Source organism: Lontra canadensis, unplaced genomic scaffold, assembly GCF_010015895.1.
Source record: "Lontra canadensis isolate GAN:19392208 unplaced genomic scaffold, GSC_riverotter_1.0 scaffold29, whole genome shotgun sequence".
NCBI classification, from domain to species: Eukaryota; Metazoa; Chordata; class Mammalia; order Carnivora; family Mustelidae; genus Lontra; species Lontra canadensis.
The window spans coordinates 4,675,312-4,701,883 of record NW_022631023.1 but is presented as its reverse complement, the minus strand read 5'-3'; the positions used below and the strand labels follow the sequence as shown (position 1 = coordinate 4,701,883).

General features: G+C 38.0%; 1 protein-coding gene across 1 annotated transcript in view; it reads right to left on the bottom strand.

Moving 5' to 3' along the window:
* DSCAM (DS cell adhesion molecule) overlaps positions 1-26,572 on the bottom strand; it is a 655,321-nt gene that overhangs the window by 603,274 nt on the left and 25,475 nt on the right. The window contains exon 2 of the mRNA XM_032865305.1: positions 9,054-9,371. Coding sequence (XP_032721196.1) covers positions 9,054-9,371 — 318 coding nt within the window. The remainder of the gene's footprint in view (positions 1-9,053; positions 9,372-26,572) is intronic.

Below are 26,572 nucleotides of genomic sequence, written 5' to 3'. Positions count from 1 at the left end.
TAAATTTTAGGATAAATTCATCAGTTTCTATTTGTTTAAAAAAAAATAAAGTCTGCTGAGGTTTTCATTTGGATTGTGTTGAATCTATAGACCATTTGAGAGAGAACTGACATCTTAATAACACTGAATCCTCCAAGTCATGAAAAATAATTTTCTCCTTTTACTTACATCCTTATTTTCATTCAGCAGTGCTTTACAATTTCCAGTGTACAGATCTTTCACATTTGGGATCAGATAGATCCATAAGTATTTCTTATTTTTTGATGCTATTTTAAATAGTATTTTTAAATTATTTACCAATTGTGTGTGTGTGTGTGTGTGTTCATTTTACATACTGCTGTTTTGATAAACTCATGTATTACTTCCAGTAGCTTTTTTTTGTAGATTCCATCAGATTCTCTACATATATGATTGTCATCTACAAATAAAAACAGGTGAACCTGTTTCTTTGCAATCACAATGTCTTTTATTTATTGTTCTTGCCTTACTGCACTGGCTACCATTTCCAGCTCAATGTTGAAAAGAAGTGGTGAAAGCACCCAGCCCACATCCTTGTGTTCTTCATCTTTAGAGGAAAAGCAATTTTTTACCACTAAGATGTTAGCCATATGAAGATTTCTATAGGTGCTTTATATTACCATAAGGAAACTAACTTCTATTCCTAGTTTTCTGAGAATTTTTTCATAAGTGAATGATGTATTTTGTCAATGCTTTCTGCATCCATTGAAATGATCACATGGCTTTTATTTTTAATATGTTAATATGGTAAACTATCTGGATTAATTTTCAAATGTGAAAGTACTCTTACTTCTGGAGATAAGGCCAAAATGATCATGATGTATTATCCTTTTTCTTTGTTATTGAACTCAGTTTGCTAAAACTTTGTTTAGAATTTTTACATCTATACTCACTAGAGATATTTGTGCTTTTATTTTTCTCTTGTAGTGTCTTTATCTTATTTTAGTAGCAAGGTAGTGCTGATCTCATAAAATAATTCAGGAAGTATTTTCTCCTTGTCAGCTTTCTGGAAGAGTTCATGTAGAATTTTTATTATTTCTTCCTTGTGTTTGCTAGAATTCAGTACAAAATCCATCTGAGCATGGAATTTCATTATAGAAAAAAATTTTTTGCTACAAATTCAAATTCTTTAAAAGATACAGGTCTCTTCAGTTCATCTATTTCTTCTTGAAAAAGATTTTGTATTTTATGTCCTTCAAGGTGTTTCTTATTTCATCTAAGTTGTTGAACTTATTGACATACACTTGTCCTTAATAGTTTATTATAATTTTGATATCTGTAAAATATATACTAATATCACTTTCCTCTTTCTTTACTTGGTAATTTATCTTCTTTCTTATCTTCTTCTTCAATCTGGCAGGATGTTTCTCAAATTTATTGTTTTGTTTTGTTTTTTTCCAAAGAACTAAGTTTTTGGCTTCACTGATTTCCTATGTTTTATATTCTATTGATTTTCACTCTGATTATTATTCCTTCCTTTCTACCTATATTCGTTTTAATTTGTTCTTCTTTTCTTGTTTTAAGGTGGAAGCTGAGTCCAGTATTTGAGACCATTTTTTTATTTCTATTCAGGGTTTTTTAAACTAGAAATATTCCCCCAAGCACTGTTTCAATGGCCTCCCCAAAATTCTTACTTAGATATTATGTTTTCATCTTCATTCCATTTAAAATATTTTCTAGTTTTCCTTCTATTTTTCTTTTGCACAGACTATTTAGAACTGTGCTGTTTAATATCTCACTATTTGGGGATTTCCTGGAGTTAGTGATTATTATCTTAACTCCATTGCAGTCAAAGGACATATTTTATATAATTTTAGTTTTAAAAAATTAATCTAAGACTTTCTTCATTCCCCATAATGTGGTTTATATTGGTAAATTTCTATTTTCTCCTGAAAATAATGTGTATTGTGCTATTGTTGGATTCTTTGTTCTTGATTTAAATGTTAATATGGTCAACTATTTAATAGTGTTGTTCAAATATTTTTTATCCTTGCCGCTTCTACCTACTGCTAATTAATAAAAAAGGAGTATTGAAATCTCCATTGATAAATTTTCATTTGTTTGTTTCTCTTCAAATTTCTATCAGTTTTTATTTCATGTATTTTGAAGTGCTGTTGTAGGGAGAATAAATATTTTGAATAGTCATATCTTCTGAATTCAATGACTCCTTTGTATTACGAAATGAATCTTAGCCCTGGTAATATTATTTTCTCAGAAATATACTTTGATATTAATGTACTTACTCCAATTTTTTTATGTTTTTCATTAAATTTATTTGATTGGATGAGCATAATACATATTTTCCCATCCTGTTACCTTTAACAAACTTGTGTCTTTATATTTAAAGTACATTTTTTAAGCAGTATTTGAAACTAATCTAGCAATTTCTGCCTTTTAAACCAGATAATTGGAGCATTTATATTTAATGTGTGTATCAGTAGGGTTAGGTTTAAAACCATCATCTTTTTTTAATTTCTATATTTACCATCTATTCTTTGTTCATTTTTCCTATTTTTTATTCTTTGTTTAGAATTGAGGATTTTTTTTAGTGATTTCACTTCTTCTCCTTTATTATGAAGTTTATTAGTCATAATTCTCTGTTTTGCTATAGTGATTGCTTTCCATTTTATAACATACATCTCTAACTTATCATAATCTATATTCAGGTGATATTATACCACCTCACATATAAGGGGAAAAATAAACCTTACAAGAGTGTACTTCCACATCTTTACTCCAGACTTTTAAATGTTATTATTTTTATACACTTTACTCATATATATGTTACAAGCCCCACAAGACATTTTGTTGTTGTTGTCAAGTGTCTTTTAAAAGATTATAAGTACCAAAAAATTATGGTTTAAAGAAATCTACAGATTTGATGTGAACCCCTCAAAATACTGATGGCATTTTCATAGAACTAATGACATTTTTCACAGAATCTTAAAATTTATGAAACCACAAAAGACCATGAGTAGTCAAAGGAATTTGAGAAAGAGGAACAGAGTCAGAGGTATCATGCTCCCTGATTTTAAACTACACTACAAAGCTACAGTAATCCAAAAATATGGTAATGACACAAAAACAGACACATAGATCAATGGAATAGAATAGAGAGCCCAGAAATAAACCCATGCATGTATGGTCAATTAATCTATGACAAAGGAGGCAAGAATATACAATGGGGAAAAACAGTCTTTTCAATAAATGGTGCTGGGAAAACTGGTGAGCCACATGCAAAGGAATGAAACAGGACCACTTTCTTACACAATATTAACAAACTAAAATCAACTCAAAATGGATTAAAAACTTGAATGTAAGACCTGAAACCATAAAACTAGAAGAAAACAGGCAGGACTCCTAGAGAAAGAACAAAACAAACAAACAAACCATAGGCAGTAAGTTTTTTGATATTTGTCTTAGCAATATTTGTTTGGACCAGTTTCCTCATACAAGGAAGAAAAAAGCTAAAATAAACAAATGGGACACGAATGAACTAAAAAATTTTGCATAGTCAAATAACCATTAACAAAATGAAAAGGCAACTCATTCAATGGGAGATGATCTTTGCAAATCAAACATTTGATAAGTGTTAATATCCAAGATACATAATGAACTCACACAACTTAGTATCAGAACAACAATAAACACCAAAAAATAATCTGATTAAAGATTGGGCAAAGGACTGGAAGAGACATTTTTCCAAGAATGCAGATGACCAACAGGTACACAAAAAGATGCTCAATATCATTAATCATCAGGGAAATAAGGTATCACTTCACACTGCTCAGATTTGCTATTATCAAAAAAACAAACAAACAAACAAACAAACAAAAAACTAGAAATAACAAGTGTTGGCAAAGATATAGAGAAAAGGGAAACCTCACATACTGTTGGTGGGAATGGAAAGTGGTGTAGCCACTATGGAGAACAACAGTATGGAGGTTCCTCAAAAAATTAAAAATAGAACTACCATACAATCCAGTACTTCTACTTTGGGTATTTATCTGAAACAAAAACACCAATTCAAAGAGATATATGCACCCCCTTTACCTGGAGTGTTATTTACGATAACCAAGATATGGAAGCAACTTACAGGTCTATAGATAAGTGGATAAAGACTATATGGGGTGTGTGTATGTGTGTGTGTGTGTGTGTGTGTGTGTGTGTGTGTGTGTGTGTATAAAACAGATTATTACTCAGACATAAGAAAATTAAATTTTGTTACTTGTGACAACATGGATGGACCTAGATGGTGTTATGCTAAGTGAAATAAGTCAAAGAAAGGCAGACACCATATGATTTCAGTTCCATGTGGAATATAAAAAATAGAACAAATGTTCAAACAAACCAAACAAGAATAGACTTACAGAGAACAAACTGTTGGTTACCAGAGCAGGGATGCGAACTCGGTGAAAAGGATTAAGAGGTACACAATTTCAATAATATTGTAAAATGTTGTCTGGTGATAAATGGTAACAACATTTACCAGGGGGATCACTTTTTAATGTATGAAAGTATCAAGTCACTATGATGTACACCTGAAAGGGATAGGATATTGTATGTCATAATTATACCTTACTTTAGAAAAATTTAATTTTAAAAAATTTAATGAATTTAAAATTTAATAATTTTAAAAATAAAAAAATTAGTAATTTATTTACTAATCATGGTTACCACTGTCACTTTCTTCTTCTCTTCAAGTAGAGCCAACACTCCAATGGGTGCCTTTTGTCTTCCAATTGTAGGACTTCCTTTAAGATTTTTACTAGTGCAGGTCTGCAGCTTGTAAGTTCTTTCAGCTTTTGTGTGTTCGAAAAAAAACTTTATTTTTGAAATAAAAATATTCTACTGGATATAGATATAGATTTCTAGATTTACAAATTCCATTTCCTTTCAGTACTTCAAAGATGTTGCTTCTCTGTTTTCTGACATTGATTCTGAAGGGAAATCTGCTGTCATTCTTGTTTTTGTTCCTCTCTGCGCAGCATAACTTTTTCCTCAGGCTGTTTTTCATGTTCTGTCTTTAGACTGCTCCTGAGAAATCTGATTATGATGTGCCTTGATGTACTTTTCTTCATGTATCTTGTGCTTGGGAGTTGTAGATCTCCTTGGATCTGTGAGTGTATAGTGTCCATCAAATTTGAAAAATTTTGACCAGTATTTCAACTGTGTATTTATTTTGTTTGTTTGTTTCACCATCCATTCCTCTGGGGACTCTATTTGTGTATCAAGCTACTTGACATATTTTTTTCCAATTTTCTTTGGAATAGATTTTATTTTTTAGGACCATCTTAGGTTTACAGAAAACTTTTGCAGAAAGTACAGAGTGTTCCCCAAAGGGATACACTCGTTTTACCCACCCAGGCAGTTTCTCTCATTATAAACATGTTCTTTAGTGTTATGTCTTTCTTACAACTAAGGAGCTAGTATTTATATATAATTATGAAGTAAAGCTCACAGTTTACCTGGAGGTTCCTTCCATGCTCTGCAGTTCTATAAAGAGTGTTCAGCATCCAACATTAAGGTATCCTCCAGAAGTTCCACTGCTTAAAAATGTCCGGTGATCCATGCATTCATTCTTCCTCTCCTCCCCCGCAGTCCCTGGAAACCACTGATCTTTTTATTGTCTCTGTATAGTTGTGCTCTTTCCAGAAGGTCATAGAGTGGTAATCATACAGTTTATAGACCTTCAGGGTTGGCTTCTTTCACTTAGTGATATGCATTGATGGTTCCTCCATGTCTCTTTTCCAAGGTTGAGTAGCTTGTTTCTTTACATGGCCAAATAATACTCCATGTAGGGATATACCATAATTTGTTTATTATTAAAGAAAAAAATTATTCTGATGCTTGTTATAATGTAAAGGAAGACTTTATTCAATACTATTGCAAATGGAACTCATGACTATTCCAACAAGGAAGAGAAATTTTTCTCAACTCCAAATACAGCAAGGACAAGTGGGGATTCTAGCCAAAGGGCAGAGGGGATCAGTCAATAGAAGATTATCCAGAAGGGAATAAAAGCTAAAGGCAGGACTGACTCACATATCAAAGTAAGATGAAGAACTTGATCAGACGTCAGAGTGGCCAGATGTAAAAGAGAGGGGTTGACTGAGTAGGAGTCTTACTAGAACTGGCGTGGGGAAGGACAGACAGAAGGTCAAGGTCAAAGACTAGCCCAGAAGAGGGCTCACAGGAGCCTGACTAAGGTTTCAGCAAGGAGAGAGTCTTTGATATTACCCATTCACATACTAAAGGCCCGCTTTGTTGCTTCCAAATTTTTACAATTACACATACAGCTACTTAAAAATTCGCATGTAGGTTTTTGTGGCCTCCATCTGGGGGTGCACTGGGGCAGTGCACTGGGGCAGTCAAAGGGATTACCTGCTTCTTCCAGCCCCTCAAGGATAGCTTTCCTCTATCGCCTGATGGCCAGTCTTGATAACAGTCGCTCTATATGTTTTGTAGGCTTGTTGTTTCAGAGAAAAGGGTAAATTCAGCCCCTGCCACTCAACCTTGGCCATGTGCAGAAATCCCAGTCAGATGCTATTAACCACAGTAAATGAAAGAGGAAACAATCCCTAGAATTTTTTTTTTTTTTGGCTTGCCCAAGGTCATACTGTTGATTACTATTTGCTGGGGGTCAGGAGCGGGCCAGGGGCGGTTCTGCTTCAAGTGGGCCATCTGCATTCCAGTCCTTAGAACAGAAAGGGGAAGAGGGTACTTGACATGAGCATGCAAGGTGACCTAGCCTTGTTGATTCATGAGACATGACAGATGAAAAATCCCACTCTTGCTGACACCCAGACCTAAGTCTAAGTTTCTGAAAACTGAAGAATGTGAATTTCCTGTACTGCCAAAGGAAAGATTATGAGGCCATTTTACCTAGTGGATTATTCCAGGAAAATCCCAACATCAATCAAGGGGGACCCTGAGACACTCAGGAACACGTGATGCTACCCTGTACCCCAGGGGCTACCCCATGAGCCAGTCCTCCTTCTGCTCAGATCTGCACTCCAACCATCACTGGTTAGCATAGTCTGGGCACCCCCTACCTCAACCACTCAGTTCTGTACTAGTATCTACATGAAAAGGGTGAAACCAGATTTTCAAGCATCCAATCAAAAATCTATAAGATTATTAAAGTCATAATGTCTTCACAACTAGAAGTAAAATTAAATGAGAAGACGTGACCGTCCATCTTGTAAATTCTCATGGATGTAGCAATCCTGTATTTATTAGACATGCACTAGGTAGGGTTTGGGGTCAGGAAAACCAGAACATCGATGAGAAGAACATATTCATGTGTAAGTGGAAGGTGGTACAGCCACCAGACGAGATGATGTCATCTCCACCCCCTAAAACATGCAGTGTCATGCAAAAGCATTCAACTCCATGACAAATCTCCAAAATGGCAGTTAAACAGGAGTAGGCACTGAATTCCTTTATTTGACAGGAAACCCAAGAAAGAAATAGCGGATTAACATGTACAAGCATAGCTGTTTGAAGTTTCAGGTTTTTCTGTAAGTGACACTTTGTAGATTATAAACATGTTTCTATAACACATCATTAACATTTCCAGCCTGCCAAGTAAAAGGCACTCACTCTTTCTGTTTGTCAGGTTTAGAGGTCTCTGTACAAATTTCATTTGCTTTATTTTAATTATTTGGGGTATCAACTTTTCATAGCTCTCGATTAAAGCCGATCTTTCTCTTTCTTTCCTAAGTGTTTTGCTGGAATTCATGAACATGTCACAGAGATCAAAATATAGTTGGGAAAATGACTAGCTAGCAGAATGAACCGTACTCTAATGTTTGATTGCTTACATCAAAGAGATCATATGCAGGAATTCAGAAACATTTCATAATTTGCTCATATTGTGAAGTCTTCAAGCAACACCTACTTGCTTGCTGCAGAAATTATTACAAAGATCCCACAGCTACCTAGTGCATAAGACAACAATCAAAGTCACATTCTCTTTGCCCTGACATTGTATTGTGTCAGTCTACTGTAGCACTTACAAGGTGAAACGTAAAGATTTTAAAACACTGTTTGCTAACTAGAGTCTAGCTGTGAGCTTGTTTTCCAGGGCTTTGTTAAATCTGTATAATGACACGGTATGTCCTATATGTATACCTTTTTTATGTCTATGAATCTCAGACTGTGTTCCTGAGTTGACATATAAGAATGTAATTTTTAAGATATATAATATATCATTATAAAAGGGACACAACAAACTCAGGATTTTCTCTTTGGCAACATCCTAGCAACATGGGACACAGTCAAAACGTTATAATATGTTAAAATGATCCTTTTTTTTACTTCACAAGGAAGACAAGAATATTCGACTGATTCTGTGTCAGTAACATTACATTTTAATGCCAGGGTCTTATCCCACTTGACCTGTGTGTCCTCCTTCCTTCCCTTCTCCTCCCTACTCCCCCACTGCCTGCCTCTAGGATATGTTACAAGAGTGGGGTCGGGGAGTAACAAGAACAGGAAGCAAACACACCAGGTTTGAGACACTGAAAGTCTGAGTTAGAGTACTGATCAGTCAAAATACAGGGACACCTGGGTGGCTCAACTGGTTAAGTATCTGCCTTCAGCTCAGGTCATGATCTCAGGGTCCTGGGATCCAGCCCCACATTGGGCTCCCTGTTCATCAGAGTCTGCTTCTCCCTCTGCCCCTCCCCTGCACTTGTACTCTTTCTCCCTGACAAATAAATAAATAAAATCTTTTTTTAACCAAAACACAATACATTTGGGCTACAGTTAAATCTTACCCACTTGCTATCACTCATTTCATGTCTTAGCTCCAGCAACACAAGGCATTTTGAAACCGAGTAAAGGGACGCTCGAACTTCTCAAAGAATTCCCCAGCAGTGTCAAAATGAACTGACCATAGGGTTTTCATTGGCTCTCAGCTGATGGCACTTTGCCATTTGTCACTGCCCACCTTGTACACAACCCCCACCCCGACCCAACCCTGGCCCCAAGCAGGCATAGAGGGAACAACGCAGAGGAACCATACTCACCAGCCTTGATGTGGACATCCTGACTTCTAATTTTCCCTGAAGGATTTTCAGCTGTGCAATAATAAGTATTATCATGGATTAAGGTACTAAAGCTTGAAGGAGGGAAGGGAAAAATTTGGAGAGTGCCGTTGGGGTGGACGTGGCGGATCCCGGGGACATCGTAGATCTCCTCGCCCGTCGCTAGGTACCATCTGAGAGACACAGGAGGGACGCCTGCAGCGGGGCAGGGCACCAGGGTCCCCGTGGTGCTCGCAAACACTACCTCTTGCAGAGATGCATTGACAAAGTAGAGGCTGGAGTGAAGGTCCTCACTGAAAACTACAAGAAAACAACACAAGAACCGGTCAGTAAGGCTCGTGTTCTGAAATTGGCCTTCAGTCACTCTGGCCCCACAAGGTTGTTTTGAGAAACAATCACCAGGCTTGACTAAAATGAAATAATTCAAAATTGTTCAACTACTATGGACAGAGAAGCTGGTATTAAAGAAACAGCTACTATCCTCATTTCATACCTTGTACACCAACTGATAAGTTACCCCCGACCTTAACTTGTAATGGATTACTTACCAGCCTGTTCCCCACACCCACTTCTGCCTCCACAGTACTGACCATGACTGGGATTTAGGCTGTGTATTTTGTATTCATCTATTGCTTTTCTCCCCTTCTAGAGCCTGAGTCCCAGGAGAACAAGGTCATGATTTGTTCATGCTCTAACCCAGAGCCCGGAGCCCAACACCCAGCCAGTACAGGATGAACAGAAGCTAAAGGAATCAATGACTAGGTCCACTTGCTAGGACTAACTGGCTCTGGTTGGGAGGTACACTGAGAGATATTCTGGAATGAAATCAGTCACAATTTTGAAAAATTAAATCTATGTTTGTAGGTAAAACATTTTAAAAAGCACAGTTTTCTAAAAACAGTATCTAATCAATGATGCATATTTTTTTTAAAAATATTTTTATTTTTTAAAAACATATAAAGTATTATTAGCCCCAGGGGTACAGGTCTGTGAATCACCAGGTTTACACACTTCAAGCACTCACCATAGCACGTACCCTCCCCAATGTCCATAACCCCACCACCCTCTCCTTCCCCCTCACCCCCCAGCAACCCTCAGTTTGTTTTGTGAGATTAAGAGTCTCTTACGGTTTGTCTCCCTCCCAATCCCATCTTCCCATCTTGTTTCATTTGTTCTTTTCTTACCCCCCAACCCCCACCCCATTGCATCTCCACTTCCTTATATCAGAGAGATCATATGATAGTTGTCTTTCTCCGATTGACTTATTTCACTAAGCATAATACCCTCTAGTTCTATCCATGTCGTTGCAAATGGCAAGATTTCATTTCTTTTTTTTTTACTTACTTTCAGCATAACAGTATTCATTGTTTTTGCACCACACCCAGTGCTCCATGCAATCCGTATTTTTTTAATTGAAAAGGTGCAGCAATAATACAGAGAACTCTGATGGAAGTATCACTCAATTCCACTAGCTTATGACAGTTTCTGTTCTGTATTTTTATTTTATTTTTTAATTTTTTTTAAATTTCTTTTCAGTGTTCCAGAATTCATTGTTTATGCACCACACCCAGTGCTCCATGCAATACATGCCCTCCACAATACCCATCACCTGGCTCATCCAACCACCCGCCCCCTCCCCTCCAAAACCCTCAGTTAGTGATCTTAGCTATTTAAATTGTTTCTGTTTTAATTGCTATCAGTAAAGTATCTACAAATCAGTTCAGACATATTTGGCTTTTTAATTCATTGACTGAGTGCCCATGTTGCACACAGTAACAAATAGTCATGGAGGGTCATTTATGTGAACAAAGGGTACAACTTCTAGAATCCAAAAATTAACCCAAAGATTTTAAAATGCCACAAAGACCTACTTCTCAGATGTTAGCACTTATATTTGACTTCCTAAAAACAAATCCTCATCACATAGTCACAAGAGAGAAAAGAAGCCCTCAATACTTGGAATTAATCTCATTGGGCAGAGATGAGAATATTAGGGAGAACCTGTACCATCACAGGCCATGTTATGAAACTCAAGCTGTTATTTTATTCTTGTGAACAGCAGATCTGCCAGAGAAGTACAGGCTCCCCTTGGCAGAAAAAGATGTGCCTACTCAGAAGGGTTGTCACTTGACCAAGGATTCAGGTCTAGGAGGTCGCAGATACAGGATTCAGTTTTTCTGATGAAGCTCAAACTTCATTATACAGTTGCCTTTACTCTATAAAGCCAATTCCCAGGGAAGCTCTGTTTATGTGATTCAGCATCCCCTAGCCAGCTCCCATGAATATCCACCCACTTCCTCTTCCGTCTCTCTCTCGGGAAGCACTCACCAGTTTGCTCACCAGGGCCAGCACTGACTATCTCTGAGCTGGCAAACAGAGGGGATGCCATGGGTCAAAAGATGGCAAAGAAAAATCCATTTTGTAAGTGATAGGTTTACCCAAAAAGAAGACAGGCAGGGGTGTTCATCAAGTAATAACGGTTTGATGGCTTTTTCTGCCAACCATAACTAAAGACTTTAGCAATGCTCCATAAATCAGAATATGAAAATTATTGCTAACTAAGAAATTGGCTCAGATCGGAAGCACAGTTAATAGTTAAACATTACAGCTTTCAACTAAAATAAAAATGCTGATAGTGGCACCGTGATTTTACATTTGAGCTTTCTAGGAAGCTGACATCACCCCAAACACATTGTTAGGAGTAAGGTAACTGTCACTCTTTGAGGCTAATTAATTCCACCCAGATCCTTTTTTGTTCCCTCCCCACATGACTCTTCTGTCAACTGGATTTGGGTAATTCGAATTAAATAAAATTTAGTCATATTTGAATTCATTCTCTTGTCTCATAAAAGTAGCCTTGTTAAGAATAGCAAGTCTTTGAAAACGTGAATGTATATAAGGAATATTTCATATATAAATGTGAAATTATTTAAATGACTGCAAGAAAAATGCAAAATAAATGTTTAATCCTAGTAGTTAAGAAGATAAGTGACCCACAGGGGATTACTATCACTTCTTACATTTTTTAAAGGTATTTCACATTAGTCTTTCTGCTTCACACCACTGGGTTTAATAATGTAACATAAACTCATTCTCTAAGATACACATCATATGGCCACAGGCAAGAGAAAACCCAAACTACATTCCAGCAGCTTCTGTTTCTTCCATCTAAGGGGCCATCCATCTGCTTAAATAATAGTACTTCATTTTATAGCATGCTGTATGCACTTTAAACACAGCAACACTAGCTCCCTCCAGTAAGGGCACGGGCAAGCTCACTGTGAATTACGTGTGTGTGAAATTTCCCTGAAACTAACTGCAGTTTAATAATAGAAAGCTAAACAAAACATTCGGCATAACCTTGCCACACAACGTGGCGTATAAAATCCTGGGGTGTGGACACTAAGGACGCTGATGGAAAGGGCTTTGGAGAATTGTTCTTTCATCAGCAGATTTCTGCATGGTTTATATTGTTATAACAGATGGTATAAGCAGGGCTCCCGTGACAACATAAAGAAGAACATTACACTAAAAAATAGAATAAGTCTATATTGCTTGCTTTAAATTCCAGATCTGGCCAGGTGAAGAGACATGAAAGAAATGTTAGAGAATGCAATGACATGATCTCTCCTTCGTGTGAGAGTATTAATGAAGAATCTGCCCTATACCAGTCTTCAGGCAAGGCCCCAGGAATGAAAATTCACATGAGTCTGGGTACAGATCTCAAGGAATTTTTGGTCTAGAGGGTGCCACAGTCAGTAAAGAGATCAATGATAATTCTTCCCTGAGTGTTGTTGCAGAATTATTCACAAAATTCTACAGGAGCAGAAAGGAGAGAGACTACTCCAGCCTGGGGAGGAGGAGGGGAACTCTCCAGAGAGAAAAGGAAAGGAGATGCTAGGCAGAGGGCCTATAAGTGTTAGGACACGGAGTCATCACAGACAGGAGAGAAGCAAGAAGATACCGGGTAACAGAAACTTCATGGCTGAACTAAGAGTGATGCATAATTTGAGAGAGAGAGATTGAGGTTCTTTATACTCACTTATTCTGACACACTTGCTCATCACCTACTATTGACCTGGCACTGTCCTAAGGGCTCAGGCCACAAGACCAACCAAGACTTGAAGGGTGATCTCGGGAAGCTTCCATTTCAGATGCTTATGTATAAAGTTTGGATTATAAGTGGTAGCAGATATCATACTAAAAAGCATGAGCTTAATTCTGTGGGCAGCAGGAAGGCCCATCCATAAGTATATACCCAAGAGAAATGAATACACATGTCCATGAAAATGCCTGTACACAGTGTTTAAAGCAGCATCATTGGCAATAGTCAGATGTGCAAACAACCGCAGTGTCCATCAACTGAAGAACCGATCAACAAAATCTGGTGTGTCCCATGAGTGGAGATGTATTCAGTAGCAATGAGAAATGAAATACTGATGCATGATACAGACACAGACGACCCTTGATAACATCGTGCTAAGTGAAAAAATGCCAATCACAAAAGGCCACACACTCTACAATTATGTAAATTCACATGAAATGTCCAGAAGAGACAACTCTGTAGGAACAGAAAGGAATGGTTTCCTTAGAGCTATGGGTGAGGGTGAGGGGGATATAGGGTGGTAGTTAAGGGATTCAGATTTTCTTCCCGAGATGATTAAAATGGTCTAAACCTGACCATGGTGAAGATTGTACAGATATATAAATTTGCTAAAAACCACTGATTTGTACAAATGGGTAAATTTTATTGTATGTAAATGATATTTCAGCAAAGCTGTTTTTTTTAAAAAAATAGAGAATCAGTGAAAGTTTTGATGCAGAAAAGATTGACGCTTTCCCAAATTGTAGTTTAAAGAAGTAAACAATGGATTTACAAGGAGTGGAGACTAGAGACAGGAAGTCTGATTAGGCTGCTATGGGCATGACTACTAACTGCCTGGTCATTGGCAAAGGGAAGAGAAAGCCTAACTGTATGAACATGTCTGATGTGATCCTGCTGGAATGTGTGGGCAGGGCCTTAGAAAGAATGAGACTGAGGAAGAGGAAAAGTCATTATTGTCAAACTCAATAGTTTTCATGCCTGGCTGCATTATTGCTATGTGAACAAAAATAGAGAACATACAAGGCAGAGCTGGTTGGGCAGAGAAAACAATAGTGCCAGATTCACTAAGGTTAAGAGGGCACTGACTTTGGGACACCCACTAGTGAGGTGGGAAAAGGGGTCTCAGACCCCAGAGAGAGATGTCATAATCAGGGAATCTGAGGCCCGCCATTCAGTAAGACATACCAAGGAGAGTGTAAAGAACAAGAAGAGACAAGAAACAGAGATGGGGTAGGTCGGAGACTGGATGAAATAAGTGAGGGGATTAAGAGTACAATTATCTTATTGAGCACTGAGTAACATATAGAAGTGTTGGATCACTTTATTGTATATCTGAAACTAATATAACATTGTACATTATGCTGAAATTAAAATTTGAAAAATAAAATCAAAGTTAAAAAGAAAATAGAAATGGGGGCATGCCTTGGGTGGCTCAGTTAAGTGTCTGGCTTCAACTCAGGTCATGATCCCAGGGTCCTGGGAGTGAGCCCCACATTGGGCTGCCTGCTAAGCAGGGAGTCTCCTTCTCCCTTTTCCTCTGCTCTTCCCTGCTGCTTATGCTTGCGCTCTCTCTCTCTCCCTCTCTCTCAAATAAATAAATAAAAATCTAAGAAAAAAAAAACAGAGATGCATCTTCAGGGATACTTAATATATAAAAGATGAGCAAAAGAAGGAGCAAGATGGCAGAGAAGTAAGAGACTGAGATATCATCAGGTCCCAGGAGTTCCGCTAGATAGTTATCAAACCATTCTGAACACTTACAAAGTCAACAGGAGATAGAAGAGTATAAGAGTAGCAATTCTAGGAACAGAAAACCGACCACTTTCTGGAAGATAAGACGTGTGGAGAAGTGAATCCGAGCCAATATATGGGCATAGAGATCGTGAGGGGAGGGCCCAGCTCCCAGCAAGTGATAGAGCAGTGGAGCACAAAATCAGAACTTTTAGAATTCTGCTCTACTGAGGGAAATTGCTCCAGAGGCTAAGTGGGGGGTGGAGTACTCATGGGGACAGTGTGGTCTCAGGACCCTCAGGGACACAAAAAGAGTAGGGGTGCCTGAGTGTGGCAGAGCCCCCAGGTATTGGAGTGGGGACGTTGGCTACAGAGACAGAGTTGGAGCCGAGGAGTGAGCTCTCAGCTCAGAGATACCTTAAACCATGATCCGAGGCACAGTGCCCAAGCAGGGACTCCACAAGTGGCAGATCCGGGGAGACCCCCTCCTTCCTCCTCCAGGAGGAGCAGTGTGGGAGCATGCTGTAGGAATCTGCTGGGTTTGGAGACTTCAAACAGGGCCGTGCACCAGAGATAGAAACACTCGGTCACAGGCTGGGTGAGCTCCAAGTGCAACTACCAGGGAGATGGGAGGGAGTGACTGCTTTTCTCTGAGGGCATACTGAGGAGTGGGACTCAGAGCCCTCAGCTCCACTGGCCAGAGATTGGGAGGGCAACATTTTCATTCCTGTCCTTCAGAGCTCTACAGAAAGTGTTCAGGGAACAAAAGCTCCCGAGGGCAAACCCGAGCAGATTACTTAGCCTGGCCCCTGGCAAGGGTGGTGAAATTCCGCCTCAGGCAAAGACATTTGAGAATCACAGCAACAGGCATATTCCCCCAGAAGATCAGCAAGAACATCCAGCCAAGACCAAGCTCACCCACCAATGAGAACTGTGGAACTCCAGAGCTAAGGGAAATGCAGCGTATAGAATTCGTGGCTATTTTCCCATGTTTCTTTAGTCTTTCAAAGTCAAAATTTTTTAATTTTATTTTTTCTTATTCTATTTTTAAAAATGTTTCTTCCTTCCTATTTTAATGTTTTTAACTATTTTATCTTATCAATGCCTTTTTAAAAGTCTTTTTAAAATTTTCATTGTTAAAGTCATATTTTATCCCTTCATTGTACTTAACCTTAATTCTTGTATACATATAGCTTTTTTTTCTTTAAAATTTTGGGATACAATTTCTCCTAATAGATCGAAACATACCCTAAATCTAGTGCACATCCTTGTTCTAGTCTCCAGCCTGCTCATGTCTTTCCTCTTTTTTTTCTTTTTTTCAACAAACTTTTTATCTTATCAATTACCTTTTTTAGAATTTTTTAATTTTCATCTTCACATTCATATTCCATCCCTTCATCATGTTTACCCATATATATATATATATATAATTTATTTATTTATATATATATTATTTTATTTTGTGGTGAGTTTATATATATATATATTTTTTTTTTTCTATCTTTAAAATTTTGGGAGGAAGTTTCTTCTAACAGACCAAAATATATCCAAAATCAAGTGTGTGGCTCTGTTCTATTCACCAGTCTAATATATATATATATTTTTTTCTTTTTTCCCCCCTTTCTTCTTCCCCCTGTTTTGGGTCTCTTCTGATTTGGTTAGTGTATATTTTTCTGGGGTTGTTGCCACCTTTTTAGTATTTTCTTCTCTCATTCATCTATTCTTACCTGGATAAAATGACAAGGCAGAAAAACTCACCACAAAACAAAACAAAACAAAACAAACAAACAAAAAAACACCTAAGAGGGAATACCAATGGCTAGGGACCTAACCAATACAGACATTAGTAATATGTCAGAACTAGAGTTCAGAATGACGATTCTCAAGGTGCTAGCTGGGCTCAAAAAAAAAAGCATGGAAAATATTAGAGAATTTCTTTCTGGAGAAATAAAATCCCTTTCTAGAGAAATGAAAGAACTAAAATCTAACCAAGTTGAAATTTTTTAAAAAGCTATTAATGAGGTGCAATAAAAAATGGAGGCACTTACTGCAAGGATAAATGAGGCAGAAGAGAGAATTAGTGATATAAAAGACCAAATGACAGAGAGTAAATAAGCTGAGAAAAAGAGATAAACAGCTACTGGACCACAAGGAAAGAATTCAAGAGATAACTGATACCATAAGATGAAACAATATTAGAATAAAAGAGATCCCAGAAGAAGAAGGAAGAGAGGGACCAGAAGGCATATTGGAGCAAATTATAGCAGAGAATTTCCCTAATTTGGTGAAGGGAACAAACATGAAAATCCAGGAGGCACAGAGAACCCCCCTCAAAGTCAATAAAAATAGGTCCACACCACATCATCTAATAGTAAAACTTACAAGTCTCACTGACAAAGAGAAAATCCTGAAAACAGCTTGGGACAAGAGGTCTGTAACATACAATGGTAGAAATATTAGATTGGCATACCTACCCACAGAGACCTGGCAGGCAAGAAAGGACTGGCATGATATATTCAGAGCACTAAATGAGAAAAATGTGCAGCCAAGAATATTATATCCAGCTAGGCTGTCATTGAAAATAGAAGGAGAGATAAAAAGCTTCCAGAACAAACAAAAATTAAACAAAATTTGCAAACATCAAACCAGCCTTACAGGAAATCTTAAAGGAGGTCCTCAAAGCAAAGAGAGAGCCTAAAAGTAACAGACCAGAAAGGAACAGAGACAATATAAAGTAATAGTCACCTTGCAGGCAATACAATAGTACTAAATTCATATCTTTCAATAGTTAACCTGCATGTAAATAAGCTAAATACCCCAATCAAAAGACAAAGGGTATCAGAATGGATAAAATCAAGACCCACTGATATGCTGTCTACCAGAAACTCATTTTAGACCTCCAGATTTAAAGTGAGGGGGTGGAAAACAAAACCATGCTAATGGACATCAAAAGAAAACTGGGGTGGCAATTCTTATATCAGATAAATTAGATTTTAAGCCAAAGACTATTATAAGAGATGAGGAAGGACACCATATTGTACTTAAAGGATCTGTCCAACAAGAAGTCCTAAGAATTTTAAATATATATGCGCCTAACATGGGAGCAGCCAATTATATAAACCAATTAATAACAAAATCAAAGAAACACATCAACAATATTACAATAATATAATAACAGTAGGGCACTTTAACACCCCCCTTACTGAAATGGACAGATCATCTAAGCAAAATATCAACAAAGAAATAAAGGCTTAAATGACACACTGGACCAGATGGACATCACAGATATATTCAGAACATCCCATCCCAAAACAACAGAATATATATTCTTCTCTAGTGCACATGGAACATTCTCCAGAATAGATCACATCCTGGGTCACAAATCAGGTCTCAACTGGTCCCAAAAGATTGGGATCCTTCCCTTCATATTTTCAGACCACAATGCTCTGACACTAGAACTCAATCACAAGAGGAAATTTGTAAAGAACTCAAATACATGGAAGCTAAAGAGCGTCCTACTAAAGAATGAATGGGTCAACCAGGAAATTTAAAAAAAATAAATAAATCATGGAAACAAATGAAAATGAAAACACAAATGTTCAAAATCTTTGGGACACAAAAAAGCAGTCCTGAGAGGAAAGATATAGCAATACAAGTCTTTCTCAAGAAACAAGAAAGGTCTTAAGTACACAACCTAACCCTATACCTAAAGGAGTTGGAGAAAGAACAGCAAAGAAAACCTAAGCCCAGCAGGAGAAGAGAAATAATAAAGATCAGACCAAAAATCAATAAATGGAAACCAAAAGAACAGTAGAACAGATCAACAAAACTGGGAGCTGGTTCTTTGAAAGAATTAATAAGATTGATAAACCCCTGGCCAGACTGACCAAAAAGAAAAGAGAAAGGACCCAAATTGATAAAATCATGAATGAAAGAGCAGAGATCACAACTAACATCAAAGAAATACAAACAATTATAAGAACATATTATGAGCAACTATACATCAGCAAATTTGGCAATCTGGAAGAAATGGATGCATTCCTACAAACATATAAACTACCAAAACTAAGCCAGGAAGAAATAGAAAACCTGAACATCAGACCCTGAACCACTAAGGAGATTGAAGCAGTCATCAAAAATCTCCCAAAAACAAGAGCCCAGGGCCAGACGGCTTCCCAAGGGAATTCTAACAAACATTTAAAGAATTAATGCCTATTCTTCTGAAACTGTTCCAAAAAATAGAAATGGAAGGAAAACGTCCAAACTCATTTTATGAGGCCAGTATTAACTCGATCCTAAAACCAAAGACCCCATCAAAAAGGAGAATTACAGATCAATATCCTTGATGAACACAGAAGCAAAAATTCTCACCAAAATACTAACCAATAGGATCCAACATTATAAGGATTATAAGGATAATTATAAGAATTATAAGAATAATTATAAGAGGGGCGCCTGGGTGGCTCAGTGTGTTAAAGCCTCTGCCTTCAGCTCAGGTCATGATCCCAGGGTCCTGGGATCGAGCCCTGCATCGGGCTCTCTGCTCAGCAGGTAGCCTGCTTCCCCTCTCTCTCTTTGCCTGCCTCTCTGCCTGCTTGTGATCTCTGTCTGTCAAATGAATAAATAAAATATTTTTTAAAAAGATTTTAAAAAATAATAATTATAAGAATTATAAGAATAATTATGAGAATTATAAGGATAATTCACCAGGACCAAGTGGGATTTGCTCCTGGGCTGCAAGGTTGGTTCAACTTCTGCCAATCAATCACTGTGATACAACACATTAATAAAAGAAAGAACAAGAACCACATGATACTCTCAATAGATGTTGAAAAAGCATTTGACAAAGTACAGCATCCTTTCTTGATCAAAACTCTTCACATACCTCAATATCATCAAAGCCTTCTATGAAAAACCCATAGTGAATATCATTGTCAATGGGGAAAAACTGAGAGCTTTTCTGCTAAGGTCAGGAACATGGCAGGAATGTCCAATATCACCACTGTTGTTCAACATAGTACTAGAAGTCCTAGTCTCAGCAATCAGACAACAAAAAGAAACAAAATGCATCTGAATCAGTAAAGAAGTCAAACTCTCACTCTTTGCAGATGATATGATACTTTATGTGGAAAACCCAAAATACTCCACTCCAAAACTGCTAGAACTCATACAGGAATTCAATATTAAATCAATGCATGGAAATCAGTTTCAATTCTAGACACCAACAGCAAGACAGAAGAAAGAGAATTTAAGGAGTTGATCTCATTTACAATTGCACCCAAAACCATAAGATACCTAGGAATAAACCTAACCAAAGAGGCAAAGAATCTGTACTCAGAAAACAAAAATACTCATGAAAGAAATTGAAGAAGACACAAAGAAAATCAAAAGTTTCTGCACAGCAAAGGAAACAGTCAACAAAACAAAGAGGCAACCCACGGAATGGGAGAAGATATTTGCACATGACAGTACAGACAAAAGATTAATATCCAGGATCTATAAAGAACTCCTCAAACTCAACACACACAAAACAGATAGTAATATCAAAAAAATGGGCAGAAGATATGAACAGACACTTCTCCAATGAAGACATACAAATGGCTATCAGACACATGAAAAAATGTTCATCATCACTAGCCATCAGGGAGATTCAAATTAAAACCACATTGAGATACCACCTTACACCAGTTAGAACGTCCAAAATAGCAAGACAGGAAACAACATGTGTTGGAGGGGATGTGGAGAAAGGGGAACCCTCTTACACTGTTGGTGGGAATGCAAGTTGGTGCAGCCACTCTGGAAAACAGTGTGGAGATTCCTCAAGAAATTAAAAACAGAACTTCCCTATGACCCTGCAATTGCACTACTGGGTATTTACCCCAAAGATACAGATGGAGTGAAAAGAAGGGCCATCTGTACCCCAATGTTTATAGCAGCAATGGCCACGGTCGCCAAACTGTGGAAAGAACCAAGATGCCCTTCAACAGACGAATGGATAAGGAAGATGTGGTCCATATACACTATGGAGTATGATGCCTCCATCAGAAAGGATGAATCCCCAACTTTTGTAGCAACATGGACGGGACTGGAAGAGATTATGCTGAGTGAAATAAGTCAAGCAGAGAGAGTCAATTATCATATGGTTTCACTTATTTGTGGAACATAACAAATAGCATGGAGGACATGGGGAGTTAGGAGAAGGGAGTTGGGGGAAATTGGAAGGGGAGGTGAACCATGAGAGACTATGGAATCTGAAAAACAATCTGAAGGGTTTGAAGAGGTGGGGGGTGGGAGGTTGGGGGAACCAGGTGGTGGGTATTAGAGAAGGCACAGATTGCATGGAGCACTGGGTGTGGTACAAAAACAATGAATACTGTTATGCTGAAAATAAATTTAAAAAAATGATAAAAAAAAGAAATGGAAAAACATTCCATGCTCATTGAGTGGAATAACAAATATTGTGAAAATGTCTATACTACCTAAAGCAAACTATGCATTTAACATTATCCTTATCAAAATACCATCAACTTTTTTCAAAGAAATGGAACAAATAATCCTAGAATTTATATGGAACCAGGAAAGTCCCCAAATAGTCAGAGGAATGTTGAAAAAGAAAGCCAAAGTTAGTGGCATCACAATTCCAGACTTCAAGTTCTATTGCAAAGCTGTCATCATCAAGACAGTATGCTACTGGCACAAAAAAACAGACACATAGGTTAATGGAACAGAATAGAGAGCCCAGGGGTGCCTGGGTGGCTCAGTGGGTTGGGCCTCTGCCTTTGGTTCGGGTCATGGTCTCGGGGTCCTGGGATTGGGCTCCGCATTGGGCTCTCTGCTCTGCAGGGAGCCTGATTTCCCCTCTCTCTCTCTTCCTGCCTCTTCCTATTTGGGAAACTTGGACAGCCACATGCAGAGGAATGAAACTGGACCATTACCTTACACCACACATGAAAATAGACTCAAAATGGATGAGAGACCTTAATGTGAGACAGGAATTCATCAAAATCCTTGAGGAGAACATAGGAAGCAACCTCTTCAACCTCAGCCACAGCAACTTCTTCCTAGAAACCCAGCCAAATGCAAGGGAAACAAGGGCAAAAATGAACTATTGGGACTTCATCAAGATCAAAAGTTTTTGCACAGCAAAAGAAACAGTCAATAAAACCAAAAGACAACTGACAGAATGGGAGAAGATTTTCACAAATGGCATTTCAGATAAAAGGCTAGTATCTAAAAACTATAAAGAAGTTATCAAACTCTACACCCAAAGAACAAATGATCCAGTCAAGAAATGGGCAGAAGACATGAACAGACATTTCGGCAAAGAAACATCCAAATGGCCAACAGACACATGAAAAAATGCTCCGTATCACTCGGCATCAGGGAAATACAAATCAAAACCACAATGAGATACCACCTCACACCGGTCAGAATGGCTAAAATTAACAAGTCAGGAAATGACAGATGCTGGAGAGGATGCAGAGAAAGGGTAATCCTCCTACACTGTTGGTGGGAATGCAAGCTGGTGCAGCCACTCAGGAAAACAGTATGGTTTTCAAAAACTTGAAAATAGAGCTTCCCTACAACTCAGCAATCGCACTACTGGGTATTTACCCTGAAAATACAAATGTAGTTATCACGGGCATCTGAATATTTATAGCAGCAATGTTCACAATAGCCAAACTATGGAAAGAACCTAGATGTACATCCACAGATGAATGGATAAAGAAGATGTTGTCTATACATACAATGGAATACTATGAAGCCAGCAAAAGAAATGAAATCTTGCCATTTGCAATGATGTGGTTAGAACTAGAGGGTGTCATGCTAAGCAAAATAAAGCAATCAGAGAAAGACAGTTGTCATACGATCTCTCTGATATGAGGAATTTGAGAGGCAGGGTAGGGGGCTGTCAGGGTTAGGGAGGGGAAAAATGAAACAAGATAGGACTGGGAGGAAGACAAACCATAAGAGACTCTTAATCTCAGGAAACAAACTGAGGATTGCTGGGGACTGGGGAAGTAGGGATAGGGTGGCTGGGTTATAGACATTTGAGGCGGGTATGTGCTATGGTGAGTGCTGTGAAATGTGTAAGCCTGATGATTCACAGATCTGTACCCCTGGGACAAATACGGCATTATATGTTAATTAAAAAAAAAAAGTGAGGGGTGTCTGGGTGGGTCAGTGTGTTAAGCCTCTGCCTTAAGCTTGGGTCATGATCCCAGGGTCCTGGGATTGAGCCCCATTCAGGCTCTCCACTCAGCGGGGGGCCTGCTTCCCCCACCCCCCGCCTGCCTCTCTGCCTGCTTGTGATTTCTCTGTCTGTCAAATAAATAAATAAAATCTTTTTTTTAAAAATGTGAGCAAAGGATATCTGACCAAGGACTGGCACCCCAATCCATAATGGACTCCTCCAAATCAATAAGAAAAAGAGAACTTGATTTTTTAAAAAATGTACAAAAGCCATTATACAAGTTGTCAATATGCACATGAAAAAATACTGAATGTAAATAGTCATCAGAAAAGTCTAATTAAAAACATGAGGAGGGATGCTTCCATGGCTCAGTCAGTTACGCATCAGCCTTCAGCTCATGTCATGATCCTGGAGTCCCAGGATCAAGCCCCACATCAGGTTCCCTGCTCAGTGGAAAGTCTTTCTCCCTCTCCCTCTGCCTCTCCACCCCTCCAGCTTATGCTTGCTCTCTCACTCTCTCACTCTCAAAAAAATATAATCTAAAAAAAAAAAAAAAACACAGGAGTTACCATTATTAAAGTGGAAAAGACAGAATATACTGAGTGTCTCAAGGATATGGAGTAAAACAAACCTCGTTTGCCGCAAGTGAGAGTATAAACTGATAAAATCAGTATGGAAAACTGTTCACCAGTATCTACTAAAGTGGGACATACGCATATCTTCTTTGGAAAGGTTTTATTTGTTTATTTGACAGACGGAGATCACAAGTAGGCAGAGAGGCAGGCAGGGAGAGAGAGGAGGAAGTGGGCTCCCCGCTGAGCAGAGAGCCCGATGCGGGGCTCGATCCCAAGACCCTGGGATCATGACCTGAGCCGAAGGAAGAGGCTTCAACCCACTGAGCCACCCAGGCGCCCCACATATGCATATCTTATGACTCAACAATTCACCTGCTAGGTATTTATCCAACAGAAATGTATGCACACACTCACCAAATAACACACACTAGAATATTCATAGCAGTGCTGTTTGTAAATGCCCCCAACTGGAAATTGCTCAAATATCCAACAGTAGTAAATAATATGATATATTTGTACTCTGCATCACTATATAATGGTAGGAATGAATAATCTGTAATTACAAAAAAAAATAAATCTCGTAACCACAATGTTGAAGCAAAGCAAATAAAGACAACAAGAGTAAATAATATATTATTCCATTGATGCCAAGCATAAAAACAGAAAACACTAATCGATGATGTTAAGAATCACAGGTTGGCAGGCACAGAGAATGAAAAGACATACGGGCATCCAGGCTGCCAGCTGTGTTCATTTTCTTGATCTGGGGGCTGTGTACACTGATGTGCTAGGCTAATGAAAATTTCACTGAGCTATACACTATGATGTATACATGCTTATGTACCTATTCTATACTTCAATTAAGAAGCTAACTATTTTAAAGAAATGGAAAAATAAAAATCCATCCTGAAGATTAAGAGAAAACTATGAAATCAGGAGCCAAAATCTGAGAGAGAATGATGCCTTAGAAAGAAAAGCATAGCATTTGGGGAAGTCAGCCAGTGGTTTTCAACAGTGTCAATTGCTTCAGAGAGATCAGAAAACAAGAGAACCAAAACAGACCATTCGATTTGAAAATTGGGTATATTCATTTTGAATGGAAATGTCATTTAGGACTAAAATACTTTTATTGATTTTATAGGAATATGTGAGTGGATGTGCTTAGTAAAATGCATTGCTTTTCTAAAGGTCTTCCAAAATGAAAAGGGATATAACTTCACCTTAGATAAATATTATCTAGAAAGCAAAACCCTTCACTGATTCAGACACTCCAAAATGATTTTATGTTTGAATAAATGCTTTGTAATTTAGTGTCATTTTGATCAGATGATCTGAAAGCAGATAAATGAATGGTCTCATAATGGCTTGGAAAGCATTCCAAACTTCTATAAAATAATTCCACATCAGGCTATAAAAGTATGCTCATATGTTATGCTTTTGACTCTAATATATTTCAATTATTCTATCTATTCCCCGGCACTGAAGAAATGGTACAAATGCTCTTATGAATAACAACTGGATAGAACTTCTCAGTGGCATAAAATTTTGAAATATGAAATTCAGTTTCTGTCCATGATAAAACAAAACAGACAAACAAACATAACAAGAACTGGATTTATCCTCTCATAAGTAAACATTTCAGAGCAGAACAGTAAGTCATGAAAAGAAGGAGACAAATGAGCTGGACCCTATATGTGCCCAGCTTACTACCCAGAGAGAGTTTCCAAATCCTTTTAAAAGGAAAAACCCAAGTAGAACCTGATGGAATTTATGAGCTGAGAGAGCCAAATGTGAGTTGTGGGGAAGCCAAGACTGATAGATGTACAAAGCAGAGAGAAGGAAGTTGCACAGATTTCCTCCAGGGAGCTCCAGAGACCCAAAGAAGATTCCCTTTGATGAGTCTTTAGCTGTGTACAGATGTTTGCATGTATGTGAGGAAACTGCTGGATAAGAAACAGCAGAAAAGGGCAGGTGGAAAATCCCTGAGGCTCCCATGGAGAAGAGACTGGTTCATATTCTAGCTGGTTAGAGTGGAAAGAAGCAATGCTTGAGGTATCAGATAGAGTACTCCAAAGTGTATCAGCACAACACTGAGGGCCAAATCGATCATAACAAAGCCTAAAAGGGATTCCAAAATGGATCTCAGAAAGAAAGGAATTGATTCCAAGTAACTTAACTGCCCAGAGAAACACATTTCAATACTAGTTCATGGAAAAGAACAAAATCTAATAATCAATAATGTAACATTTTCAATGTCTAGTAGTCAATTAAAAAATGGACACAAACAAGAAAATATGACCTATCATCAGGAATATATTCATTCAATAGAAACAGAGAATGAGAGATGATAGACTTTGCAGGCATGAACCCTAAGTAGCTATTATAAGTAATCTCCCAATATCTTCAAGAGGGCAGAGAAAAGCAAAGCCACATTGATGAAAGAAATGAAGACCATACAAATAACCAAGATAGAACATCTTGAGATTAAAAATACAGTATACAAAATGGAAACATGCAAATGAAATTAACAGCAGATTAGACCTTGCTGAAGAAGGTATTAGTGAACCAGAAGATACAGCAGTAGAAACTTCACACACACACACACACACACACACACACAAGTCTAAGACAGTAAACAAAAAATTAGTGAGGGGTGCCTAGGAGGCTCAGCTGGTTACATGTCTGACTGGTAATTTCAGATCAGGTCCTGATCTCAGGGTTGTGGGCTCAAGCCCCATGTCAGTTTCCATACTCCATGGGGACTCTGCTTGATATCCTCTCTCCCTCTGCCCCTCCCCGCTGCCCATGCACACGCATGTATCCTATCTCTATCTCTATCTCTATCTCTATCTCTCTTTCAATAAGTAAATCTTAAAAAATATTAGCAAGATGGTGG